Source organism: Nymphalis io, chromosome 1 (assembly GCF_905147045.1).
Source record: "Nymphalis io chromosome 1, ilAglIoxx1.1, whole genome shotgun sequence".
NCBI lineage: Eukaryota > Metazoa > Arthropoda > Insecta > Lepidoptera > Nymphalidae > Nymphalis > Nymphalis io.
In genome coordinates, this window is record NC_065888.1 from 14,810,744 (window position 1) to 14,838,640 (window position 27,897).

Consider the following 27,897-nt stretch of genomic DNA (forward strand, 5'->3'; position numbering starts at 1 on the left):
GCTTTAAATTTTTAACAAGCATTCAAAACTTAATGGAGGATTTGGGAAATTAAAAAAGCAATACCCGCTTGTGTAGCGCACATATTACTGGATGTCGAATGACAATGAAAGTAAAGTGCAAAGTTGGCACGTTTCGACATTTGAGCAAGTAAAAAGTTACTGCGTGTCACCTGTCTTATTATTTTTCATTACAAAGCGATAGACTTACTTCTTCTCTTCAATATAAAACTCACTTGTATCCAGTGTTCGTCGCCTGCACGGCGGTAGGCGACACGAAAGCCGAGGATGGGACAACCGCTGTCTCGCCACGCGTAAAGATTGATTTTAATGGCAGTCGCGTTCGTGTGTACGTGTTCTTCCGGCTTTGGGGCCTTTGGACCTGATGATTAGTTATTTGTTATAGAATATATTTGTCTGTCAAGGTATGTTGTATTAAGTTGTTAAAGTAACAGTTGAAGAGAAGGATTGGAGCTTACACGACTCTATCGACGTTTCATATCTGGTCTCTGTATTCATAGGCGATAGGATTTCACCGTACACATGCCTGACATAACTCAGATAGAATGAGCAATAATTTAAGAAATTCTAAGGAACTTACGTCCACCTCTTGTTGTCGCAGTAAGAATTTCACTCGGTGGTCCCAAAGATATCTTGTTCTGAGCTTGGATCTTAGCGTTATAAGTAGTACCACATTTAAGCATGTCCATAGTGTATGAAGTTTGTTCTGGAGACAGTTCAACACTATGCCAGTCTGTTTCAGATGCCTGCTTGTACTGGAGGATATAACCTGCCACATATTTTAATATTAGCACTCACTACTATTAACTGATTAAAATTACCAACTAAACTTACATATCACTCGATATCTTCATACATACTACAATATGTACTGTTTATTGTACTTTAGTGCACTTTTGTAACATTTACTGTACATTTACATAAGCAAGGAGACATGTACAAAAGTCTTCTCGAAAAGAGCGATAAGTATTAATAAAAAGTGTTAACTTATGGGTCATACATAAGGACGCTGCATCTCACCCAGTACAGGTTGATCAGACTCCGGCATCCGCCAGTGCAGCTTGATGCTGGTGGCGGTGGTGTACTGCAGCGACAGCGCGGGCGCGCCAGGCGGCAGCACTGCGCGCACCGAGTACACGATGGAGTCCTCGCCAATGCTGTTCGTGGCCGTGCACGTGAAGTTGCCTGATGACTGTTCGTTTACCTCTGCAAATGGTGTAGTGAATACGGATATACATTATATATTCAAAATATTATGTAAAGTAGCCTCCTCGAAAGTCGATCACTTGTGGCCGTACCTCTGATATGCAGATGGCCATTCCGCGTGACCTGGTAGTAGCGGTGGTGCGTGACGGGTGCGCGCGCGTGTGCCCAACGCGTGCGCGGCGCGGGCGCGCCCACGGCGCTGCACGCCAGCAGCGCGCCGCCGCCCAGCGCCGCGCGAACCGCGCCGCCGAACGACGCGATGCGCGCCGGGACTGCGGAGCCAAACGTAATACATGTCATTCTGTTGTGCTGGTTAATGAAATAAGCGAGACCAAAATTTATCATCGAGTGCAATCATGTCAGAAATGTTATATTTTGTGGAACAGTTTTATGACACAATTTTCTCTACAACGCAAAGATCGTCCTTTCTCAAGTAAATCCAAGTATATCGAACAAAATTCTATCAATTTTTAGTGGCTAATGTTTTGATTTGATGTTTTTTCTCATTGAAGGTAAAATTAATTAATTATGATTTTAGATGATAATGATATGCCAGCAAAACCGTACTTCTCGAACTAGGTCCCTGCCCCACTACGAGCGTCGACTCCCCCTCTCCTGAGCCCGTGGTTGCAGACACCCAGAACTCGTAAAGTTGATTCTCCATTAAGTTCCTCACTTGGAACATCAACTCCGTTTCCTGGTTCTTATCAGCCGACACCGTGAAGCTCGAGTGTTTACCTAACCTGTCCCGAAAACAATTGAACTAAAGATTTTATTAGCTACAAGTTACTTAGTCATGACCATGAAACTCCAATATAATAATCGTGGATTGCAATTATTGGTGAGAGTAAATAATTTATGAAAATTAAGTATATCGACTATAACATTAAAAACGGCTATGATTTTCATAATTTATAAATATATTTAAATGATATAGTTATGGAAAATTTAACTCACCGCCCAGCCTCCCTATAGTAGACTGTGTAATGTGATATAACACCATTAGGATGTACAGGCGGTAGCCAGCTCACAAGCACCGAGTCACTGGAGTAAGGTAGTGCTTTGATTTTCTCGGGCGCTGAAGGAACTAAAATATAATATTTGTTTTTAATTAAACTTTAGCATGTTTACTTTTTTTCTATTGATTTTACGTTTGGCTAGAAAAATAAGGTGTTATCTCACCATCCTCCTCAGTCATGCAGTAGACTGGCGCACTTCGTTTGCCGTCTCCCGCTGCGGTGTACGCGGCCACTTGAACCGAGTAGTTACTATACTTATGTAGAGCGTGCAAGTATGTTTCTGTTGTCGAAACGCGTTTCAACTCTGCTCCTTCTGCTGTCAATCAAATGAGAATTTACTTAACAATGTAAGAACGTATATAGTATTGTTAGATTTATTAGTCACAATCGTTAGGAATAGATAAATTTTAGTAACCTAGATTAAAATCAGCATCTCGACTTGACTTTATACTTTATAAATAAGAAGATTATAAATAAAAGCAGTTTTTTTTACCGTGGTCAGTGGAAATAGCCGCGTAGATGACCTTGTATCCCTGTATGAGGCCCGCTCGCAGCGCAGGCGGCGGCGGCGTCCACGACAACTTCATACTGGACGACGATAGAGCCGTGCATGTGACGCGTGTTGGTGCAGCCTCGGGAACTAAAAAGTGAAATATTATTTTAAGATGCAATATTTATACTGGAGTTAATTCAATATTTTTAAAGACGGGTAGTGACACTCCATAAATATTCCAATTCTGAACAAAGACTTTATTTTCTGTTAAATTTAAGGTTTGTCTCAAATGCGGTTAGGTGATGGAATTTCATACGACCATAACGTTGTATAACGATGTTTTTTTTCAGCGCCAATCGAAGGATAATTGTAAGTCCAAGCAAATTAAAACGGGGGCGACATGATCTTTGGTTTAGATCTTCGTCGTCGATGTAATGAGTCATCTCAGCTTATAATTTATCAATACATTGAATTTGGTCTTCTTCGAATATTATTAGATTCGATGTTGATATCTTCGTTGGTTCTATCGCCTCATTAGCCAATATACTATATTTTTCTATGCTAGCGAGTTGAAGCTATTTTATATATTTTTGCATACTGTGTTTGCATTTAGTAGGTCACAATTAATTATTTTTGAAGTGTAAGCTTCTTATTTATTTAAATTAAGCTGTATCAATATTTTGTACTAAACTTGCTACACTGTGTATTTTGATGAATAAAAAGCTTTATGATAAAAATGGATAGAATTTTTACTTAGAGTGCCAATGGATGTGGAAATTGAACAAATATGTTTAACAGTTTCAAGTTTTCACTTCACTCACTATCGGCAGTCCCTATGACTGCCTGACATTATTTTCTTATTTATTGCGTGCTCTTGTCCGAACGAAATGAATAATATAATCACTACATCTGTTAAAAACTGAATTGTTAGCAAATGAAAGCGCTATGATATATTTTATTCACCTCCTTCTAAAGTGGTAGCAGTGACAGGCGCGGACGGCGGTCCCGCGGCAACTCCGTTGAAGGCACGGACACGCACTTCGTATCGAGTGAACTTTTTTAGTGCTGACAGTGTTAGCTCGGTTGCTGACCATCCATTGACTGTTAATGTTCTGGAATACAATTTATTAGAAACTCAAAATACTAATATACAAATTCCACAATCGTGTTCTAAATATTTATTTACGCATTTTTAGTTTTTTTTTATATGCCCCGGGATGGCAAATGATTCTACTCCACCTGATGGTAAGTGGTAGTAGAGTCCAAACGCGACGACGGCCAGTACAGTCGGGAAGAATGTTCTGTACTAGCTAATGCCTTGCCGTGCTAAGTGTAGTGTAATAAGTAGTATGTAAGTCAGATGGCGTATAAATATTAAGATCGTTGCACTAATTAGTCATTAATAAATCATCTTCTACCAAATACACTCGTTTCAATAACATAAGTCCCCTCATGGCGACCCTGCCATATTTGGGGCGCGCGACGCGAATTTGATCGCAGTATAGTGTTGCAGCTCCAAAATCGGACGATGAGTTGAAGAATTGGATATAAGTTCAAATTAAAGCAATATCTAGAAATTTAAGTTTATTCTTCGTTACTGTTTTACTAAAAAAAAAAATCTAACTATGTGCCGATCCAGTGTCGAGAAAGAAACAGTATTTGTAAATCAAAACGCCGCAGGCTCGAACCAGGCACAAGTTGAAGAAATACGAATGCATCTGTCTACAATCAGCATAGTTTTATTGGTTATTTGTGTGCTACTGGGCATTGCAGCACTGTACTTTATTTATAAAAAGTACAAAAAATGCCATAAAAATTGGATATCGGATGAGATCACGCAAAACAACTTAAGACGGTCATTCACCCGCGCAAGAGACATACCCAACCAGTAGAGAAGTGACGGCATTAGAATTACGAAGAAAGTGCGTGAAAACCAGGTGTTTATATTTAATATTAATAAAAAGTGCGTGAGTGTTTTGTAAAGTGATCCAATAACATTTCAGAAATAAACTTTGAACTGTTAAAATGACTATTTATAAAATTTTAGGTGTTTTTTTTTAACGAATTAGTGTAGAATCTAGTAAAATAAATGTATCCTATTAATATTATTTAATCGATTATGTATAATGTAAACAAAGAGTTTCATATTGCAATGTATCAGGTCGTAGCCCCTATCATGGTAACTACTCGTAAGTGAGTTAATATACTTGGTATGTATTTCTTTTATAAATATGTTGTTATAAGGGAATGGAAGATGATTTAGTTGAATGTTTAGATGAACTTAAATTGATAAGAAAATATTTAATTAAGAAGGGAAAGTTAAGATATCAAGGTAATGTTATAAAAAATAAGTTAGCGGAAACTGAGAAAATATTTGAGAAAAGTTCGAATATAATCCAATGTATTACTTCTAAAGAAATAAAGCCTAAGTCTCTTACATTCATTGCTTCAATAAGCGATGAAATAAAGTCATACTACTCACAAATTATCAATTTATGTTCTAAGCCTGCATGTCATATGAGTAGTAGTGACAGTGACAGCGAAACGTGTTCGAATCCTGAACTAAAAATGGAGTTCGATTTGAAAACAACATGTAGTTTAAATCCTGTTATGAATAATAACGAAAACAGCATTAAAGGTATCATTGACTCTATAGAAATGTATTCGGATATGTTGTCATCATCGGGTCAAAAATTACTAATTACATTTGTTTTAAAAAGTAGGCTGTCACAGAATGCTAAATTACGAATGTTACCTGAATACAGTTCTACAAAAGACTTAATTAAGGATTTAAAAAACAAATTATTGGTAAAGAAAAGTCCTACCGCAATACAATCACGGCTACAAACTGTATCTCAAGGATATCGCACTATAGAACAGTTTGGAACCGAGATAGAGAACTTATTTGCAGATTTAACGATAGCTCAGGCAGACGGCGATGCTGAAAAATACGAAATTTTAAAACCTATTAATGAGCGATTCGCAATACAAAGTTTTTCTGACGGTCTAAGAAATTCAAGACTAAGTACGATTATTGCAGCACGCAACTACAAACACCTAAACGAGGCGATTCAAGCTGCGAAAGATGAAGAGCTGTCAGCTGCATCTTCGTCGCGAGGTGAGGATGTCATGCATTTCTCCACTCGTGGAAGAGGTAAGTCACATTCTCATTTTAATTCCCATACTGTCTAGTATTCACAGATTCGCGGCCAAAGATCATATTTCCCACAAAATAACGCAGGTAAGGCAAATAATTCCAGTTATTTTAATAATCGAAGAAATTTTAATAATTATCCACGCGGCCAAACATATTATCATGGTAGACCTAAATTTCATAAATTGAATCGCGGACGAGATTCGAACGAGAATCCATCGAGTTCGATATCTCGTGGTAGTGGCAATAGAAACAGAGTATTTTATTCAGAAAAACTTGAACAAAATCAATCCGTAAACGCAGATAATAATAGTGAAATGCAGTTTTTTCGTGTTGAAACATAACATTTTGGCATTAAATGGCAAAGCCAAATATTTATCATTTTTTATTAACAATAGGAAATATTTTTGGTTAGTAGATACAGGAGCATCATTATCTGTAATAAAGAAACAGGCATTACCCAGTAACAGTAAAGTAATTAGAGACGAAACTATCATAAATGGTATTGGAGGTAAAATTCAGTCCATAGGTTACACTGATGTCATCTTATTTCATCGTGATCAACAGTTTCATGGTGACTTTAATATAAGGCTACATGTTTTCAATAACTTACCTTTAAAGGCTGACGGTATTTTAGGTTTAGATTTTCTGTGTCGCTACGTATCAAGTATTAACTTTGATAACAATTCCATTACCTTAAACAAACATGGAATGGAATGTTCCTTACCACTTTATGATTCGTTGAATTATTCTAATGAAAGTTTACTTATACCTGCGCGTTGTGAATCATTTCATTACTTACTTTTGGATAATGATTCGGAAAATGACTTTGTTATCCACAGTCAGCAATTAGCTGATAACGTTTTCCTTGCAGGTTGTATCAGTAGGATACGAAATAACAGATTACTTGTTAAAATTTTAAATACCAACGAACATGATGTTACTTTGCCAATGTTTCAACCGGAAATATATTCGATTCAAGATTATGAGTTATGCGACTTTAGGTCAACTGCTAATGACTTAAATAGGGCTAAAGCTTTATTAAACATTTTAAATTTAAATCACCTCAATACAGAGAAGCGCAAATCCATTCAGGATATATGTGCAAAGTATTCAGATGTTTTCTTTTTGCCAGGCGATAAATTAAATACTACCAATATTTATCAACAATCAATAACTTTGAAACCAAATACGAGTCCGGTATATGTTAAGCAGTATAGATTACCCCATTCATTAAAAAATGAAGTTAATAATCAAATTACAGAAATGCTTAAGAATGACATTATAGAAGAAGCTAAGAGCGAGTGGTCAAGTCCAATTTTGTTAGTACCGAAAAAAAGTGATAGTGATAAAAAGTGGAGACTTGTTATCGACTATCGGAAACTTAATGACTGCATTGTGGATGATAAGTTCCCTTTGCCAAATATAAATGAAATTTTAGACTCTCTCTGTGGTTCTATCTATTTCTCACACTTAGATCTTAATCAAAGTTACTATCAGGTAGAGTTAGATAAACGAAGTAGGGAATACACGGCTTTTACGACAAACACTGGTCAATACCAAATGAAAAGATTACCAATGGGTCTTAAGACTAGTCCTAGCGCTTTTAGCAGAGCCATGTCAGTTGCAATGTCAGGGTTAACATTTGATAAGTGTTTTGTTTATTTAGATGATTTAGTTGTATTTGGAAGAAATTTGAGCGTACATAATAAAAATTGGATTGACGTTATGGAAAGGCTAAGAAAAGTTAATTTAAAATTAAATCCCAAGAAATGTAATTTTTTGAAGAAAGAAATTCTTTATTTAATTTCTTTCTTTATTTCTTTATTTATTCTTTATCCCAATTAACGAGAAAATATGAACGATTTGTTTGGACTGAAGAGTGTCAAAAAAGTTTCGAAAAACTAAAACAGTCTTTGACAAGTCCCCCAGTATTAGAATTTCCCGATTTTTCAGAAAATAATGAATTCGTCATTCAAACTGACGCTTCAGGTACAGCAATTGGCGCTGTTTTGTGTAATCAAAATATGAAAGCGGTAGCTTTTGCAAGCAGACCTCTTAATAAAGCCGAAACAAACTACCCCACTATTCAAAAAGAGTTACTTGCTATAGTGTGGGCAGTAAAATACTTTAGACCATATGTATACGGTAGATCTTTTACGATTATGACAGACCATAGACCTTTATTATATCTATTCTCAATGAAAGACCCCTCAAGTAGACTTCTTAAGTTTAGGTTAGCACTAGAAGAATACGACTTTAAAATTATATATGTAAAAGGTAAGGATAATAGCGTAGCGGACGCTTTGTCTAGAATTAGCATAACATCGGACACTTTAAAACAAATGAACGAAGAAATATTGTTAGTTATGACTAGAGGCCAAAAGAGGCGTTTAGAAAATAAAGTAGAGCAGGATAATACAATTAAAATTAGTAAACCTAACGAATCGTGGCCTGATCAACCACGAGTAGTTGAGGTACTAAAGATACCAAATGATTCAGTGGAAATGACTTTTATAAATAATGAGGAGTTAAATAAATTGAAAAATAATGATAATTTATACGAAGAGAAAGAATGTTTTATTTATAGTCTACGTAGAAAAATATTATATATTAATCTTAACTTTAGGGCACAATTTACGCGAGCCGAATTTGTGACTAAGTTAGGAGAATTTTGTAAAACTAGAAAAATAAATGAACTATGCATAGTAAAGAATAATGAAATTGAAAATATCATAAAAGAATTGTTAAAAGAAATAAAAGAACGTAAGGACTGGAGTGGTCCACGTATCTATGTTCTAAGAGGAGTTAAAAGAATATATAATGGGGAAGAAAGAAAATACATATTACATGATTTTCATTTACTACCCACCGCAGGTCATGCAGGTGTGCGTAGAATGACAAATAATATTAAAAGAAAATTTTACTGGCCAGGCTTGGATAAAGATGTTAAAACATTTGTTAGCAAGTGCGTTCAGTGTCAAAAATGGGCGCCTTGACATACCTACTATGTTTCATACATAGTAGGTATGTCAAGGCGCCCATGGACATAACTACAACGGCTTCACATGCTTTTGAAAAGATCTATCTTGACGTCGTAGGACCTTTGCAAAAGGACATTGAAGACAATTGCTACATTTTAACACTTCAATGTGAATTGACTAAGTTCGTAGAGGCCTATCCTCTAAAAAATAAGGACACGGTAAGTATAGCAAAAGCATTAGTTAATAATTTTATATTAAGGTTCGGGATACCAAACACCATAGCTACAGATCGTGGGACAGAGTTTGTATCTACAGTAATGGAACAGGTATGTAAAATTTTAAATATACAAAAATTGACTTCTACAGCTTATCACCACCAATCTATCGGTGCACTTGAAAATTCGCATAAAAATTTAGGTGCTTTCTTACGCATTCAGTGTGATGGTCAGAAAGACACCTGGAGTCAATGGTTATCTTTTTGGTGTTTTAGTTTTAACAATACTGTTCACACAGAAACGAAATACACACCATTCGAGCTAGTTTTTGGTAGACCTAGTGTAATACCTTGTAGAGTAAGTCAATATATTGAACCATTATATAACCCAGATAATTATGCTTTAGATCTTAAGTTTAAGTTACAAGTAGCGCAGCAAGATGCTCGTGAAAATTTAATTTTAAGCAAACAAAATCGTAAATGTAATTAGGATAAATATACAAATAATGTAACTTATACAAATGGACAACTAATTTTAATTAAAAATGAAACGGCAAATAAACTGGACACACAGTGGATTGGACCATTTGTAATTTTAGAAGATTTAGGACTAAATGTAAAAATTTTAAAATGTAATAAGCCTTATATTGTCCATAAAAATAGAACTAAACCATTTAAAACCTAAATTCAATTATTATGTACCTATTCCTAAAAAAAAAAATTGTATCAATACATTTTTTTTTTCAATTCACCCCCCGAGGTGTAGTGTAATAAGTAGTATGTAAGTCAGATGGCGTATAAATATTAAGATCGTTGCACTAATTAGTCATTAATAAATCATCTTCTACCAAATACACTCGTTTCAATAACATAAGTCCCCTCAGAAGGAACCCAGGTTGTAAGAGGAGGGGAACACGTGAGCTGGTAAGGAATTCCATTTTTTGGTAGTGCGACAAACAAAAGAATTTCCAAATTTCTTTGTGCGCGATTGAAATTGATGTCACAGTTAGGCGGTGGCATCGAGAACCAGCTCGCGTGGACTTAAGAAGGAAGGGGGAAGCAGGAATTAGAGATAATAATTCCTCAGAGCACTCGCCGTGATACAGTCGATAGAAAGCGCTTAGTGCTGCTATCTCACGACGCAATTGTAAAGGTTCAAGGGTGTGTGTGACCTTTTCGTCGCCAATAATGCGTACTGCACGTCGCTGCAACCGGTCCAAGGCCTCCAGTAGGTACTTAGCGGAGCCATCCCAAAGGTTCGAGCAATATTCAATGCAAGACCGTACCTGTGTTTTGTATAACAGGCACAGTTGTTGTGGCGTGAAAAAACGCCGCACCTTGTTCAGAACTCCGAGTTTCCGTGAAGCTGTTTTTATAATAGCCTCGATGTAATCCCTTGGACTAAGGTCGCAGCGAACGTCCATCCCCAGCATGGCGATTTTGCTTTGTATCATCAGCGGTGTGCCACAGAGGGAGGGATGAGGGTAAAATGGTGACTTTTTCGCTGTGAGAGCGCATACCTGTGTTTTCTTGGCATTAAACTCAACAAGATTATCAGAACCCCATTTGGCGATGAGCTCTAACGTCCTATCGAGTTCAATGACAAGATTCTCCCGCCTCTCCTCAAAGTTGTATTTCTTATAATCAATCGTCATTATGTATAATCTCCAGTTTTTCAATATATAAAAAAAAAATAGGAATGTTCAAATATTTAATTAACAAGATTTGCAAAAATGCTTGTACCTGGTAGAATTGGGTAGCGTTACGATGTCCGTGCCCAGCTCGGTACAGCTGACGGAGTACCCGAGCAGCTCGCCGTGCCACGCGTCCCGCGGCGGCGCGCGCCACGTCACGTGCAGCTCGCCCGCCGCGCCCGCCGACACCGACACGCCGGTCGGGGCTTCTGATGGAGCTGGAGTATACAAATTAAAGAATATAAAGCCTGTCTAGGTACCACCTAGTCATAATATATTCTAGCTCCAAACAGCAATACTTAATTTATTGTTGTGTTCCGGTTTGAAGGGTTAGTGCCAGTGTAACTACGGTTACCAGAGACATAAAGTCTTAGTTCCCAGATCGGTTGCGCATTGAATGTAAAGGTTGGTTAATATTTCTTACAATGCCATGTCTATGGGCGGTGGTGACACATTTACTTTGAAATTATATATAATAAAATAAATAAGAGCCGAGATGGCCCAGTGGTAAGAACATGTGAATCTTAACCGATGATCGTGGGTTCAAACCCGGGCAAGCACCACTGAATTCTCATGGGCTTAATTTGTGATTATGATTCATCTCGTGCTTTACGGTGAAGGAAAACATCGTGAGGAAACCTGCATGTGTCCAATTTCACTAAAATTCTGCTACATGTGTATTCCACCAACCCGCATTGGAGCAGCGTGGTGGAATAAGCTCCAAACCTTCTCCTCAAAAAGAGGAGAGGAGGCCTTTAGCCCAGCAGTGGGACATTCACAGGCTGTAACGGTACGGTATATATAATTAAAAAAATGTATGTGAATCTTCTGTGTTACCTTCTTCTTGTGTCTTCACGACTACAGGCTCCGTGAAATCACTGCGATCGATCTGATTATTAGCTGCGATGCGGATCATGTACGCCGTGTGAGGTCGCAGGTTACTGAGCAATGCCTCGTAGTGGATATCGCCTTTTTTTGTTAACCTATTTATATTAAGGGTATCATTAAATAATTTCTAAATACTCGAGGGTATCTAATGTCATCCTATCGCTGAGCTGAAATTTCGCACAAGGTTTAGGTGTTTTTGACGATATAAAGTAAATTAAAATTTATACCGTTTTAGGACATGAATTAAATAAAACTTTTTTATTAAGAAAAAATAAAAAATATTTAATTCATTTCAAATAGATGAGAACGCACGTGATGTGGGAGTGCGAGTGCGAGCCGTGTAGCGACACGTTGAGCGTATCGGCCGCGTCCCAGCGAGACACGCGCAGAGCGCCCTGCGCCGACAGCGCCGCGTGCTGCAGCGTGTAGCCCAGCAGCGGCGAGTTGCCGTCGAAGCGCAGGCTCCATGACAAGCGCACTGCGCGCGACTGTATCTCCGTCACGGACAGCGATTGAGGAGTTTCGGGTTTTTCTAAAAGAATTTTGTATACTTATTATTTTATTTTTCTTATTATTATTTTTTAATTTTTTGTGTACTTATTATTTTAAAATTAAAATAAGTTAGAAAGATTCTTTCGTACAATTCTATTCTTCTATTCTATTAAGGTTGAAGTGCAATAATATATGTGTGTGTATTTGTCCAAAAAATGGATTTATTTATATTTATTTTAATACAATATTATGCATAAAAACAAATCCAATAACAACTTTTTAGTTTTTGTTATAATTTTAATGTATCTTTTTTAAATAAATGTAAAGGGAATTATAATAGCTTAAATAACAATCTGGCTTAACCAAATGGAAATTCACCTTGGACGGATAGATAAATATAGTGGTCACTGTGACCATAGGCGTTAACAGCTTGGCACTTGTACACGCCGGAGTCTGGACGGTCGGTGCGGCTGATGTATAGTTGAGACCTTAAACCACTATCAGTCTTTGCTTCTGAGACACTTAATCTGCAAAATTGCCGTAAATAGTAAAATAAATAGTTATTCATCTTCGACATTGCAATGAAAACATAATGGATAGACTTAATTATTTAGACAAATGCTACTTCCGTCTGCAAAAATGTCGGCGAACTTTAGTAAATTGGTTGCAAACTTTATACATAAAGTTTTACCTATAAGTGGAGAGGTCGAGAGGTAAGCCATCACGCGACCATGAGAGGCGAAGCGGTGCGTCTCCGCGCGCCTCGCACGCCAGCGTGGCGCCCGCCTCGCGCCGCGCCGACACGTTGTGTGATGTCACCTCAAAACGAGCCGGCTCTGTGTGTCAAATGACCATAATAATTATAGAGTGGGAGGTGAAAACAAATAAATTATAAGAAAAATACTCATTTTCGTTAGTAAATTTGATTTTCATCGTAGACTCATTGGATGTGGATGAATCTGGACTCACCGTTAATTGCAACAAATATAGTCTTTGAGAGCGGGGTTCCAACGCCATTTTCTGCTCGGCACATGTAGTATCCTTCGTCATAGGGCAGCGCCGCTTCGATCCATAACGTTCCGTTTGACAAGAACTGAAACCTTCCTCCTAGATTTACCAAGGGTACGAAATCTGATGCAGATCCCGCTGGAAAAAAAACATTTGAGAAAAAATTAAAACCTTGTCAATTTAATGATTATTATAGGGCCATGGAAAATTCTTAACAGTTGTAATTAATATATTATATTATAGTTAAAACCTGATTTAGATAACAATAATTTACATTTTAAAAATATCATAATTAACCTTAAAGTGTAAGGTGTTACACATTGCAACTTTCAGCTAGACAGATAGATCCTCATAAAGGATTTGTATAATATACAATGTATAAATCCGTTTACCTCTTTGTTTAAGCCATGTGGTGTGTGGGGTGGGTGAACCTGTGGTATGGCAGTGTAAAGGGAGTGGCTCGCCTGCCAACACCGCTGCATCAGCTGGTTCCCTTAACCATTTTGGCGATACTGCAGCGTGTAATAAAACATGTTTGATTCGGGTTAATTGTCTTAACTTATTACACAACAAATATAATCTTCCAGGATGTTCTTCGTAGTTAGTGTTAATTCTATCTTTATAATATCTAACACCTGTGTTTTTGTTTGTTTAAATCATATAAAATTTGCATCATTGTAATTTTATAAGGACAAAAATTATGAGAGCTTCGCAAAATCCAATGAAAGTTGAATCCTTATTTACTCAATGCTAAGCGAGCTATTGAGCGATGAGAAAGTTCGTAGCTTCGAGCCTGACCTCTTAGATACGTGTCGTATCACTTCAATAACGAGTTGGAGACTTATTTAGAATAAACATTAGGAATATTATTAGAGACACAATCAATTAAAGGACGTCGTAAAAATATAAAAAGTTTTCTTTACTGCATACTTACGAATCCTGGCGGCATAATGTCATCTAAAATTCTGATATACAAAAGTCATACACTAAAATTACTAGCTGTGAATTTTAACAATTTAATCACAAATCACAATGTTATGTAGTATATATACAAATGTCAATAAATATCTAAAAAATGCTTAAATATTATAATTAGTTGACTTTGGAAATATTAACAGGTTTTTTTTAATTTATATTTGTAGCGCATTCAATAATGACTTGAGTGTTCAAAATCGTACAATTTAACGACTGAAAAATTTGCAAAACTAATAATCAATATGTATCTGTCTTGTAAATTACCCTCTCCTTTAAGCCATCTGTAATCCAACGTCGAGCAAAACAAAAAACGAAATAATATTTGAAACTCTGTAACCATATATATAGTTAAATATATCATATCAATTTAAATTAATTAAATTTCTTTACTGACTTTTAGTGAGATATTTTGAAACAAAATTTTGAATTTCATCTTCATTTATAATTTTCTTCGCAAATTGTTCAAACTTTTGATTGAGTCCAATTCCAATCAAAGATTGTTAAATACCTTGGAGGAATTTTGGATTATATTAAATATGTGTATATTTCCAATTAGAATTATACAAAGAAGGTGCGTAGAAGCGTGTGCAATGGGGTGCTATAGTGCTGGATTAGTTTTAGAAAACCAAACATCAATGGTTTCGTGATTCTTGTGCAAGCGTGCGGTACTGGCTCTATTGGTGCTGGTGCTCCGGGTTTACCTTTGACGACCAGCTCGGCGGTATAGTTAACTTTGGCCGCGTTGTTGGACGCGACACACGTGTATAGACCGCTGTGTCTGGCCGACACCTCTTTGAATACGAGGTTGCTGAAAAAATCTGCCCCGCGTTCTTCGACCTATCGATCAGTGGAGCCGTCTCAACATTTTACTTAACCGTTAACCGTTTACGATTAGGGTATATTTTTGCTTGGTATGAACGAAAATTTAAGACGAGTTATTTTTCATTACCAATTCTGCTTAAATATCTACATATGTTTATTTTGTAGATGTTTAACTACAAATTACAATAAGTAGTATGTAGCTTTAACAGATTATAATCATGGAAATTTGTTGACAGTAAGAAGGTAAGAGTGAAATAATTTTCTTACCTGTAAGTCAGCTGGTATTGGTGCTCCATCTTTAAGCCAGGCAAAACGAACTGGCATGTCACCAGACGCCACACTGCAACTGACTTGGGCCCGCTTGCCTTCCTGCAGGTTTGCCGAAAAGGAAAACGGCTCGATCTCGGGTGGGTCTGTTAATGAAATGAAACTGTACATTTAAGTAACTTAAAATTTTACTTATTATTTTATGATTAAGTATTGTATTCCATTGTGGTCCTATCTACTTACTAGAAAACATTTAATAAACTACTAAACTTTTACATATATTTTTTTATAAAATAGGATGGTGGACGAGCATATGGGCCACCTGATGGTAAGTGGTCACCAATGATCATAAATATTGGCATTGTAAGAAATGTTAACCATCGCTTACATCACCAATGCGCCACCAACCTTGGGAATTAAGATGTTATGTCCCTTGTGCCTGGAACACAACCATACCAACTACCAACACAACAACAATATATACTAACTGCTGACAATCAGCTGCAGTTCTCTGCGCGCTATCTCCCCGTGCGGTCCTACTGCACTGCAGGTGTAAGCGCCAGCACTGCCCGCTTCCACGCGCGCTAGTCGTAACGCACCAGTCACTCCCACACCGGTAGCACTTGTACCCACTGAACTAGATGAACTACCCTCCCATTCCAGTTGGTTTCCATCACGTTCCCATCGGACCGAGCTGACAAATGAAAGCATGAATTTATTAATATATCTCTCAGAAGAGTCAAACTTTCCAGCTTTATCTATAACTAGTGTTCGCCCGCGGCTTCGTCCGCCAGTTAGGTTAGAGGGAAATGTTGGTGTTGGGGCGAGGGGTTGTTATAAAACAATAGACTATATCCAAACTTCAAAGGGTTCAAACTTGTTTCATACAGAATTTCATCAAAATCGATTCAGTGTTCTAGCTGTGAAAGAGTAACAAATAGACAGAGCTACTTTCGCATTTATAATAGTATAGATATTTAGTTTCTAGTACAGATGCTGTTCAAAAATAAAAAAATAAAATAAAATTCAAAACAAGTATTCACAGCCAAAGGGCTTATTTACTTATTTACTTTTTTCGTTAAGCTTCTGTGGAAGATCTTGATATATGCATTTTCTAAGTTGTACTGTCTAAGAACCGAAATGGCCGAGTTGGTATAGCGCATTGATCTTAAACATTTCGGGTTTAAATCCGAACAAGTACCGCTGTTTTAATTAAATAAAACAATTTACTTTAATATAAACATAAATTGATACGCGATTTACGATCTGGTAAGATAAGCGGACTAAGATATAACATTATAAGTAGCATTAAATAAGAAGTATTTAGTAATTTTGGTTTTTGCTTTTTTTATTGGATGACTGGAACTCACTATCCTTCTTGTAATATTTAAATAACCTGTGTTAAGGATAGCAATTTACGAACCCCTTATTTTTATTTGTATTTATTATTCTTATTGTAATCGGTTATGAACGAAATATATCCTGAAAATCTCTGCTCTCATCAGGAGGACTTTGCCCAGCTTTGAAAGAGTTATTAGTTTTTTTACTTTTTAAAGTTTTATTTAATACACTTATAACGCATGTCGTATTGGCACCGATAATATTCCTCAAAATAATAAACAACGAACCTATTACGAAGAAAACGATCTTTAGAAAAGATTTATTTAAACCACCCTATTAATAACTTTATTAACTGAAGTAGAGAACGGTATAATGAGCAAGCCGAATATATCTACTCTACTATATAATTTAATTACAAACTAAGCGTTTGTTCTAGATACTAAAGTCTTCATTTTTATGATAATACGACAACCAATAATTTAATTTCTTAAAATTTTTAGACATAAATCTTAAGACGCGCCAGAATTTATTAAAGTTTGACCTTAAACATGGCGATAAGAAATAATTGCGGTAATTATTCGAAAGGCCAGACCCGATATAAATAAAATCGTTCTTCGTAAAATCTTTTATCGTCTAATGAAGCTGCGTCAAAGTGTCTGCCGAAAACTGGGGAATCGTTAAAAACTTCGGACGCTTGACGTTCTCTTACGTAAAACGAATTTCGTTAAAGATTAATCTCGTGACACTTGGGTTTAGGATCAGAAAGTAATTAAAACAGAATTCCTTTATCGAAGTATGTTGATAGCAAATATTTTAAATGGAAATAGTAATACAATTAAACTTTGACCCAACCTATATAGATAAGACCTTCCAGATTTGCAACAATGAGTGAAAGAAATATTGACCCTGTGGAGCTTCACCCGCGTTAATTTTGTATTATACATGAAATAATAAATAACCGTAATACCTAACTATAGTAACGGAGGTATAACAGCTTTGTAAATTACCCACATAAAATGTTTTTAGTTTCGATTTGATATTTGCTCGAAGCGGTCCGTGTATTTTCTCGTGGTAACGAGGCCTCTGTACCAATATTAATAACTATCAGATAAGTTATAAAAAAATATTCAATGTACAGAAGATAATTAGTTACAATTCTATTATGTACTATATTTTGAATTAAGATTACCAGTGTTAAACCTAAAAGACTCTTTCCATTCGCATTAGATGTTCATTATATCTTTCCCGTAGCGAACCCTTGTCATTTCCTGGAATAAAAATTGTTTGATACGTTTCCACGTTCCACGTTTTAAGCAGCTATTGCCTTTTCAATTAAATGGAACGAATGCAATCTTTTACGGAATTATTTTCAGCTTTTACATTAACATTAGTTTCAATTAATATATTTAAAGGAAACGCGTTTACTTATCCTTTAAATCTTACCTGATTGGATAACCAGAGTACGGACAATATAAGACCAATTCTCTCCCAGCCACTGCTCTTATGGGTCCGATCGATCGCACATACGGTGGACCTGAAATTGAATTCAGTGAAACAAAACTTAATGTTTTTATATATTTTATTAAATGACGGACAAGTTAATGAAATAAAGGAAGGGTCAATTGGCATCGCTGGTTTGATTCCTTTTACCTTTGAATATATTAAATGGTTCGTTGCTTTCCGTTTTTTCTGTTTAATTAAAATCAATCGATTTTTTGATTGTAATGAAATTTTCGCAACGGACTTTATTATTTACTTTGTACGAGTGGTACGTATGTGTTTCATTTACAATAATTATTTATTTAATAATAGCATAGCGTACTACTACAGGTGCGTTTAAAGGTTCAAATACACTTAGGTGACAAAGCAAAATTCTGTGACGTAAGACGCTTGTAAAGCTACGGTTACACTTGCGACTATAGTTCTATGAAATCTCGTAAACTTTGCTATTTTAATATATATTAGTCTTGATTTTACATGTTTTCCTTTGAAGCTACTACATGAAGCCGTGAAAGCGCTATTTAATTTATGTCTGTTCAGTTGGATGTATTGTCTTAAATTGTGAAAATACTCAGAGGAAATGACATTGTGAAGCTTTTGTCGTGACCGTGTTGTAACATGTATAGAACTTACCATATATATTGAGTCTCGAGGTGTGAGATATTTCCCCGAGAGAATTGGCTGCTCTGCATGTGTACAGGCCGCCGTCTTCCGACCTCACTGCGGTAATGTTGAGGTAGCTTACGACTTCGTTGCTTTTTGTCGCAAACTGTTCTATGCTGTACCTGTTAAAATACGTATTTTTTCTATTTCGTTTTATGGCTAGCGAGCCAATGCGTTTTCAATGCTCCCTTATATTGTTTTGTTCATATCTGATGGAAATAGCACACCAGCTATTGAACGAACCCAACAACTATACAAGTTTTATATCTAAAAATAATATAAATAAGAATATAATAAAAATTATAGCCACTGGGTCAGAGTGACCTTGGCTCTTCGGGCTTAAACATTAGGATACGGCAAGATTTCTTGCTAGGGAGAAGAAGCCCAGATAAAGGGGGCAACCCCGAGGCTCGTAGTCAGACTGCTTTTTTTGGGCCAGTCAGAAGAAACCCTCACTAAAAATAATATATAATATTATCCACCTTGCTATTTATTGTACGTCACTAATATATCAATTTTACTAATGCTTAAGCTATAATAAAGGAGATTCCATTTTGTTCATTTTAATTTTTCGTACACTTTTAATAAGTTAAATTAATAATCAAGTAATCCAATTTTTCGATACGTTTGCTATATAGTCTATTTGAATATTAGTGATCATGTGATAAATGACGAATGGTATTAAGAAATAGTTAATATATGTACCCATTTATAACAAGTTGCGTAATCGACTATCAAGATTAAAGGTATTGCTCTGGAAAGTAAGTAACTTTTTAATACAACTAGCTACCTGTGTCCTCTTGCCATGGTGTTAAGTGGCTGTCCATCAAGTAGCCATGTGAAGTGTGGAGGTGGTGATCCAGCTGCGGAACACTTAAGAGTGACCACTTGTCCTGGCCGTAGTACTTGCTCAATGAAGGTGTATTGGAGTTCCGGTGCAGTATCTGATAATACTCAGCCATTAGTGCTACGTGATAAATCATCGTGGTACACAAAATGTTTTTAGAGGCAAGATAGAAAAAAAAATATGCTTATGAGAAAAAATAAAGCGCATTTTGATCTTTTTATTCCCTGAAATAGTAATTCTGACCGATATTGCTGTCTTAAAGGTAAAAATGCCTTAATTATAGGGCTTCGATATTAAATAGAAAAAATACATTTATTTTTAATTTCTTGCGGTTAATAGGATTATGGTTTAATTAAAGATTCTTCTTCATTAATTATAATTTTCTTTGCGAGTCAGAAGGTCTTATTATCAGAAAAAAAGGAAGAAACTTCGGAGTACAGAGCATTTTTGGAAATCATAACAAACTACCTAATCATAGGTGGGACTCACATCCAACGCTCCGCATGGAATTGTATGGAAGGCGAGTACCAAAGAACGCTCGCGTGCGGCGGTTGCAGCAGACTGTGTTCCTATATTCAAATATGAACTTTAAATATTGTGTACATTTGAATTTCCTTTACCACGTGTAAAATGTGCTGCGCCGCGATTCGGTGCGGTGCGTTTGATGTGAATCGTTCCAAACAAAAAAATAATTACCTCCTAGCCTTAACTCTGCGCTAGCTTGAGCTGAGTCCCTCTCATTCCTGGCCACACACTGGTATACTCCTTTATCAGCGCGATGTAAAGATGCAATAACTAATTGTTCCCCATTGTTTTGCAGACGAAGTCTTCCACCTGTCACGCCAGATACTGGAATGCCGTTGTGCAGCCATTCAAGCCGAGGGGAAGGCCAACCTGCCCACGTGCAGTTGATGATGGCAGTGCCACCGCTGTTGACTACCTGTTTGAGATAAATATAAGTGAATTGGATCCACTGACAAACATTATGCAATACAAGATTTATTAAAATTACTGTATATTTTTGTATCTATTAAGACCACATATATTACCTAAATAGTGGCACTATATATACGATATGGAATATGCCAAATACATAAGAGTATGTGGTATACCGAAGTTATAGTTTCCATATTAAATAAATAAGTTATTTTTCGTAGATCTCGTATTTTATGAGCCAATGTTCTTATCCAGATCCTAAGTTCCATTTATATCAAAAATTATCATTTATATGTTAGCAGACAAAGTTATCTATGCCTTTATAATATGCTTATATTTCTAAAAAATATCAAATTATGATAAGAGCTTGAACATGTGCGAGGGTTTCAGAATAATTACCGAATTTGATAACATTCGACAATCATTGTCTCGTTGGTTGTGTAGTTATAGTTTGGGTGAACGTATGTGTTACCGTAGTGTATATTGAATATCGCAGTCGATTTCTGTTGGTCGCAGGTGTGTTCTCTTCCTAAATGCGAATGAAAAATATAACAAAATAAACAAGTAAATTGCTGCATATTGGAGTTTGGATACAAGTTTAGAAGAAAAACAAGCAAATTTTTTACGCTACGAAACTTTGTAACACTTTTTTTGAGCTGTTTTTTTTGTATTTTAGCAAAATGTTTACGAATGTAACTTTGTTCTGGAATATTTTTTATTTGTAGCCGGATAGCTGACGGGCAAATTAGCCAGACAATTTGCTTCACTGTGAGAAATTAAAACTGTCCCTTACGTTATCAATGGACTGGGATTTACTAAATTGAAATAGCATTAATGGTTGACAGTAGAATACACTTGTGCATTATAAAATCTCCCACATTGCTGTTCTGCAATGCAATCATTATTATACGATATATTTATTTTCTCAGGTCCATAAAGTGGTTTTCTCAACAACTCGATCGCCTTCTTAACTCAGCCATTCGATTTATTTTCAATCTTCGTAAATTTAACAACGTTACTTTTTTGCGCTCTTAACTTCAATGGCAACAACCAAACATATACGTTTTGAGGTTAGCTGGTAGGGAATGCAGTAGCCTTAAATCCTCCATCTTTTGTACAATTTAATTATATTGTGCAATTACTAATAGTGAGTTTTGTCTGTTCGTAACGCTTTCACGTCTTAACCTACTGAACCGATCACCAAGAGTTTTACATACTCAGTGTCAGGAGAAAAAGACATATGGTACCTAACACCACACCTCCTCAGTGCGAGCCGTGATAGCCGCGGGCGAAACTATTAAAATTAAAAAAAAATACAAATCTGACTGGTAGTTCCAAAGATTAACGAATTAAAACAAAAAAAACTCTTCATATTTTTGTATTTGTATGAAGTGTAGTAAGTAAGTGTTTTCGTAAAACCAGAATTATATCACGAAATTAAAATAGAAACAAATATGTTTATATATAACTAAATCATACAAACTGTTTCCAGACAAAAGAAACATTCCCTCGTTAGAGTTTTAATTGTCCGTTAAAATAGAATTTCTATTAAAATAAAAAATTAGGTCGGCGTATAATATTTTTAAAGTGTTATTTGAGGGCAAACTTTTGGTGAATTTGGAAATTGAGTATTCACGTATGTAATGTAAATATTCTACTTCATGTTAGGAACTATAAACACTGACATTGCAATAAATATATATGCTTTAGAAGTATAAGCTTTACAACACCAACCACATGCTCTAAAATGTTATATATCCTGTGCCAAAAATCACATCAGGTCAGTAACTCTTTAAATCGGAACACATAATTGATGTAAGTTGTGCTTAAACTGATGGTGATTGGTTCCCTAGGATTCGTGTCATAAGCAAAAATACTAGTCCAAAGCAAACATATTTTTATAAAACAAAAAAATATGATAATCGATTTTTAATTTGAAATATATTATTAAGAGTCTTTATTATTAGAGTCTTTAATTGAAAATTCAGACTTTATAAATTATTTAGTTTTATTATATTTATGAAATAAGAAGCTTAACTCCAAAAAAAATTAATTCATTGTCCTCATTTTCTTCAATTTCGGATAGAAGAAAAAACTAAAATACTATAAAATTTAAATAAAAAAGGTTCAACTGCGTAAAATGGGAACTAAAACATTGGAAACAAGCCAGACGCTTTAAGCTTCAACTAACAGCTATTGTACGTAACAGAAGGCCTATATCACTGCCAAAAAGTTAAAACAAACTTGGACGCCGGATGCAGGTGCGGTGATGACTAGATGTAGCACCCTATTCGCCTGTGGAGCTACAGAACGCTAAGATATTTTCAACTTACTATTTATTTGACACGATACATTGTAATAAGTGTCACTTTATTTCCCGTTGTTACAATATTATGGACTGTATATCTTTTGGTTAAGTTTATTTATACGTCACAATGAGTTGGCTGACATGATTTATTATCTATATTTTCCTTCGCTAATGATTACGAAGTATATATATTATTTATAAACGAAATCCATTGTAGTTCTTATATGAAAAATCTTTGAGCCACTTAGGCGTGAGATTGCGATCTTTGGTGAAAACTATTTATTCCATTAAATTTTGTACCCAGTAACCCGCATTATCCAAATCGTCTTAAAAAGAGAGAATGCTTTAGCCCAGCAACAAGAAAATGCAAATATTCTTTATTGTACACCAATAAAAATACATTGAAAACATACAAGAAGTGGCCTTATTGTTAGGACAGCACTTCAAGGCAACCTTAGGTAGAGAAAGAAACAAAAGAAAGAAAAGTAGCAATGTACATGACATAAATTTTCAAGCATCTACTATTTACTTTCGAAATTTTCACCGTTCACCTGAACGAAATCTATAATGACGTCACCATAGCCTTCTTGGCTCTTTATTGAGGTAAGAAAGGCACGAATTGATTTTGGTTTTGCGTCATTACTGATTGTTGGCTCAGAATACATTATTGCAATGAACTGAAAATGTTCGTACGTGTTCCGAATTATACCGATGACGTATTTGCATTAATTGGCTGTTATTGCATTAAATGGGCCATAATAATGTTCTTGCATATAAACAATTATGGCTATCCATCAATTAGGTAAACTTATTATGAATAATTAAATATAATCTATAAGTATACGATGAAACTGTAATGGTCATTATTCAAATCGACGCATGATTAAAACCACCTTTTATGCACGATATGTGCAATAAATAAATACTGTATAATTCAACCTTCATGCGTGCGAAGTCAAATTTTTATTTTTAACATCGGCACTTGACATTAACTCATACATACATAATGTTTTTTAAAATGTATCCATTTACAGTACGAAAACGATAGAACCATCAATTGTGAATTATTAATAAAAATCCAGTACTTGACTGAAACAATTTCGGCTTTATATGCATTGATAACTTTCCTAGAAGCAGAGCGCTTTGGAAATAGGATCTGATACATATTAAATAAATAAAAAATAAAGGCAAAATCTTGCGTCACACCAAACGAATCCCAAAAGGCTAATTGCATACGAAAATTCTGTCCCAGAAAGAGCTCTCTGTTCAAAACAATCGCATTTGCAATATCAACCTCAGTAACAATTCAGCGCCTCGGGTCCACGTCACGCTGTCCAATCTTAAACAATCAGGCCGGTCTTCTTTCTAGGGTTTTATTTTCGCTGAGCAAGTAACCCACTTTGCTGATTCCTTAAAATGCGAATGTATGTTTGTTGTAAACACCGGGTTCAACCCTTGTTTGAATTTATGTAATGTTCTGATGTTTTTCTATGCCTCTGGGACTGTCACGTTAAATCTTTTCGATTTTTAAGAATATTTTATTATGATAATTTTATTCAATGTATTTGTTTTAAATTTAAAACATTAATATTCAGTTGTTTGTACACGAAATGGCTTAAAAAATAATAAATAAAACTTATATTTATTATTTTTTAAACGATAAGAACGTACCTAAGAAAATATAAATCATAATAATACACTACTCATAGTTCGCTTAGGTCACTTTGATTTTTAAAGATTGGTCAAAACTCCTCGCGTTAGTGAAGCTATTTTCTCAAATATAATCAAAACACCTATATACTCAAACCTTAACATATTTTACTTAAAATGATCTGACGGAAACGTCAACTAGATAAATATTGACCATATAAAATACGGAACACATTTTCATAACTGACTCTGTGACCTTCTAAATCAGAACGTTTTCCCGATGAATAAAACATTATCGCGCACGTCGTACACGACTCCGTTTATTCTCTGCACCAATATACACAAGTTGAGTAGTTCGACGCCTGTTTTCCGCCTTCACTTCCATACCTGAACGTTATTAAAGCTCGCAAGTTATGTTATGAACATTTTGCTCATAAAAAAGATTTTTTGCATCTATTTCATTTTTAATATTTCTAACATCATAATTCTTTAGTAAAAGTTTTTTATCTACCACGATCGAATTACACTTCTAAAAACGTGTTTCTATTAATTCACCAAATTAGTGAACACTATTGAGATCGAAGATAAAATGTTATTTTATCGTATCCGAGTGATTTCAATGATTACGTCAAACTGGTAAATATTTTAAAACGGTTATACAAATTTACAAATGCAAATACAACGTATGTAGAATGAAAACAAGGCAAAACAAACTGGAGATAAACACGGTGGTATTTTGTATCTGACAAAAACATCCAAATCAAATTAACCTGATGGACGGCAATTTAAATATGTCAGTCGTGTTCTCGATGGAGGACGTTAAAATCAGAGCCGCAAACACCGCACCATTAAAGTCGGATAGCAAATAGACAGGCTGACTGGTCAACGTTGCTTGATCATTTATTTGTAATAATTAAGAGGCATTTACCGTTTTATGCCCTCGCTAATGACCTGGTACGAATTAAGTTTTTCTTTGAAGCATTTGTAGGTTGATTTTAATTTCAGGAGTTTTCACTTTGAAGTTATTTTTAGGTTAAAATTATTAAATGATATGTTTTATCTTGAAGACACTAAGACTGATTGATTGATTTATTAATAGATTATACGAATAACGTTATGAAACTTTGTTTAATCGTGTAATAAAATATATTTTTTATATCATAGCACTTGCGTTCTTTGTGTGTTTTTATATCTCACCTGGGTATGAGGTTGCGCGTGGACAGTCAGATGTGCTCGCAAAGACAGGTGCAGTTTCAATGTGAGGTGTCCATGCGCGTTTGCTGCCCTGCAAGCCCATCGGCCATCATCGGAGAGCTCAGCGCGTCGAATGGAAAGCGAGTCCGGTGACAAGCTGTACCGTCCTCCTCCTTCACCCTCACGAATTTCCCGGAGAGCTCCACTAGCTGACTCTCTGTACCAGCTGGTGAATAACAAAATTAAACATATTAAAAGTTGTAACAGAGCTGATATTTAATAGTTTGGAGAATTTTCAACAACGAAGCATTAGCTGCTTGCTACATTTTTATTCTTTTACTGGCGTGTAATTTATCATTAGTAGAGTAACAGAATAAAAAGAGCAAAAGATGGTCAAAGATGGTAAAAGAGGTTAATTTAGGTATGTTAGGAGATAAGTAAAAAATGACAAAATATCAATCAGAGTTATATACGAAATTATAGTTGGTTCATCACCCTATCTATCACCTTTTTATCGTAACATCTGTACCGTATAGTTTGAAGTTAAGCAGTAAATTATATATGTTATATATATTAGTGTTGGTTGAGACAATAAGCCACCTTATAGTTAACCCTTCGCCCATAGCCACTGATTCTGTAAGAAGTAAGCCTGCCAATACATGGAATCTAGAATTCTGTTACCTGTAATCAAGTTAATTCACTCTTCAAATGGAAACAAAGCAATACAGAGTACTAATGTTTGGCGGTAGCATAAATAATGAGTGTGTACCCAACACACTTACAGCCTAAGTAATATAGACAAATATATCACCGCTGATTGCGCAAAATAAATGTATATATAATAAACTATTGTAGATATATATAAATATTTATTATTTGCGAGTTTCAACATTTTGCTTCCATTTATTAAACTTGTTCTAGGTACACATAATTACTTTTTGCTTAGTCATTTGCAGAAATTTGCTGCAACTTACAAAGAAAATCTTTGTCACTGCTAGGTTCACAAAGGCTTTATTCTATAACTGCCAGATGGTATACTGAAAACTATCAAAGAATAAAATTTATATTATATTAATTGTACTTTTAATAGCCTTGGGCATTCAAAAATACTAATAGCAACCGCAAACATCAAAGACCAAAAAGCTTGTAAATTAATTTTAAGTATTTCACACATCTTTGTCTTAAATGAAGAGTTTAAGTGCATGGCATGTAAGGAATGTAATAATAACACGTTGATTACGTACTTTATATCGTGTAGAAAATTGAGATTGTTAGAGAGAAGCGGTTGCTAAGCAACGTCACGCGCTTTTAGTCATTAAGGACGACAAAGGTAGGTAGGTGGTGTGTTTGCCTTTCAAATATTGCGAGTTAACGTTCTGGTGATCCTGGTATATTTAATATCTTTGATAAAGCGTACGCTTTTCTTTTCAGTCGAGGTATTCTGACTTTGATCTTGTGTCTTCTTTGTGTTGGAGTAACGAATATGTGTGACGATGATTACTATTGTTAAAATGATTTTTCGCGAACTGTTAAGTGGAATTAAAATTATAATACGATTAATAATTCTTAATCGAATTCGAATTTGTTTTATGTTTGAATCATCGTTTTCCAAAATAATTTAATTATTAATGCAATTTATTTATGATATACATAACGCCTTAGTAATTTTTTGCCGGAAAAGAGACTATTGAATTTCTTGTTGTTTTTTTTTACAGTGACAACTTTATATGAATAAATTTAATCTTGTAGAGATGTAAGATAAATAGACAAAAATAAAGTTACTTGCAAGAGATTAAGAGAATAACATACTATCATTTTAATTTGATTCCATTATAGGAACAAAAATCGATTCAATAAAAGTAGATCATCTTCAGTTTTAAGCTTTTGTTGAACAACCAATGTTGACCAAATAAAATCGAATTGTGATAACCAGCTTTAATAAAATCTATATTTCTAATGTTATCGACAGCACTGTCAACATAAGTGAATCTTAGTCAGTTAAATTCACGGCACAATGTTATTTACGGTGCGCAAATATTACGGGCCGTAAACGCGATTTGAATTTCAAACTAAAACGTATATTGAAGACTGTCGTATTTTTGGAGAAGAACGTGAAACCAAGAGAGATAATGTATTAACCTAGGTTGTTTGTATATATTGTCTACGTACATAATCATTATTATTTTACTTTGAAGGATATAGATTTTATTTATAATTGGAAATC

At 35.2% G+C, this 27,897-nt stretch overlaps 1 protein-coding gene across 1 annotated transcript in view; it reads right to left on the reverse strand.

Moving 5' to 3' along the window:
• The window catches only part of LOC126781818 (cell adhesion molecule Dscam2), a 32,104-nt gene extending 6,319 nt beyond the window's left edge, over nt 1-25,785 (reverse strand). The window contains exons 1-24 of the mRNA XM_050506880.1: nt 25,677-25,785; nt 20,282-20,525; nt 19,529-19,682; nt 18,709-18,860; nt 18,019-18,109; nt 15,723-15,928; nt 15,235-15,380; nt 14,847-14,982; nt 13,563-13,682; nt 13,132-13,308; nt 12,854-12,998; nt 12,541-12,689; nt 11,983-12,202; nt 11,620-11,765; nt 10,832-11,000; nt 3,700-3,848; nt 2,737-2,883; nt 2,407-2,559; nt 2,182-2,311; nt 1,792-1,967; nt 1,317-1,496; nt 1,039-1,224; nt 599-787; nt 234-379 (exon numbers count right to left, since the gene is read on the reverse strand). Coding sequence (XP_050362837.1) covers nt 234-379; nt 599-787; nt 1,039-1,224; nt 1,317-1,496; nt 1,792-1,967; nt 2,182-2,311; nt 2,407-2,559; nt 2,737-2,883; nt 3,700-3,848; nt 10,832-11,000; nt 11,620-11,765; nt 11,983-12,202; nt 12,541-12,689; nt 12,854-12,998; nt 13,132-13,308; nt 13,563-13,682; nt 14,847-14,982; nt 15,235-15,380; nt 15,723-15,928; nt 18,019-18,109; nt 18,709-18,860; nt 19,529-19,545 — 3,330 coding nt within the window. The 5' untranslated portion in view covers nt 19,546-19,682; nt 20,282-20,525; nt 25,677-25,785. The remainder of the gene's footprint in view (nt 1-233; nt 380-598; nt 788-1,038; nt 1,225-1,316; nt 1,497-1,791; nt 1,968-2,181; nt 2,312-2,406; nt 2,560-2,736; nt 2,884-3,699; nt 3,849-10,831; nt 11,001-11,619; nt 11,766-11,982; nt 12,203-12,540; nt 12,690-12,853; nt 12,999-13,131; nt 13,309-13,562; nt 13,683-14,846; nt 14,983-15,234; nt 15,381-15,722; nt 15,929-18,018; nt 18,110-18,708; nt 18,861-19,528; nt 19,683-20,281; nt 20,526-25,676) is intronic.
• Nucleotides 25,786-27,897: the final 2,112 nt, after the last annotated feature.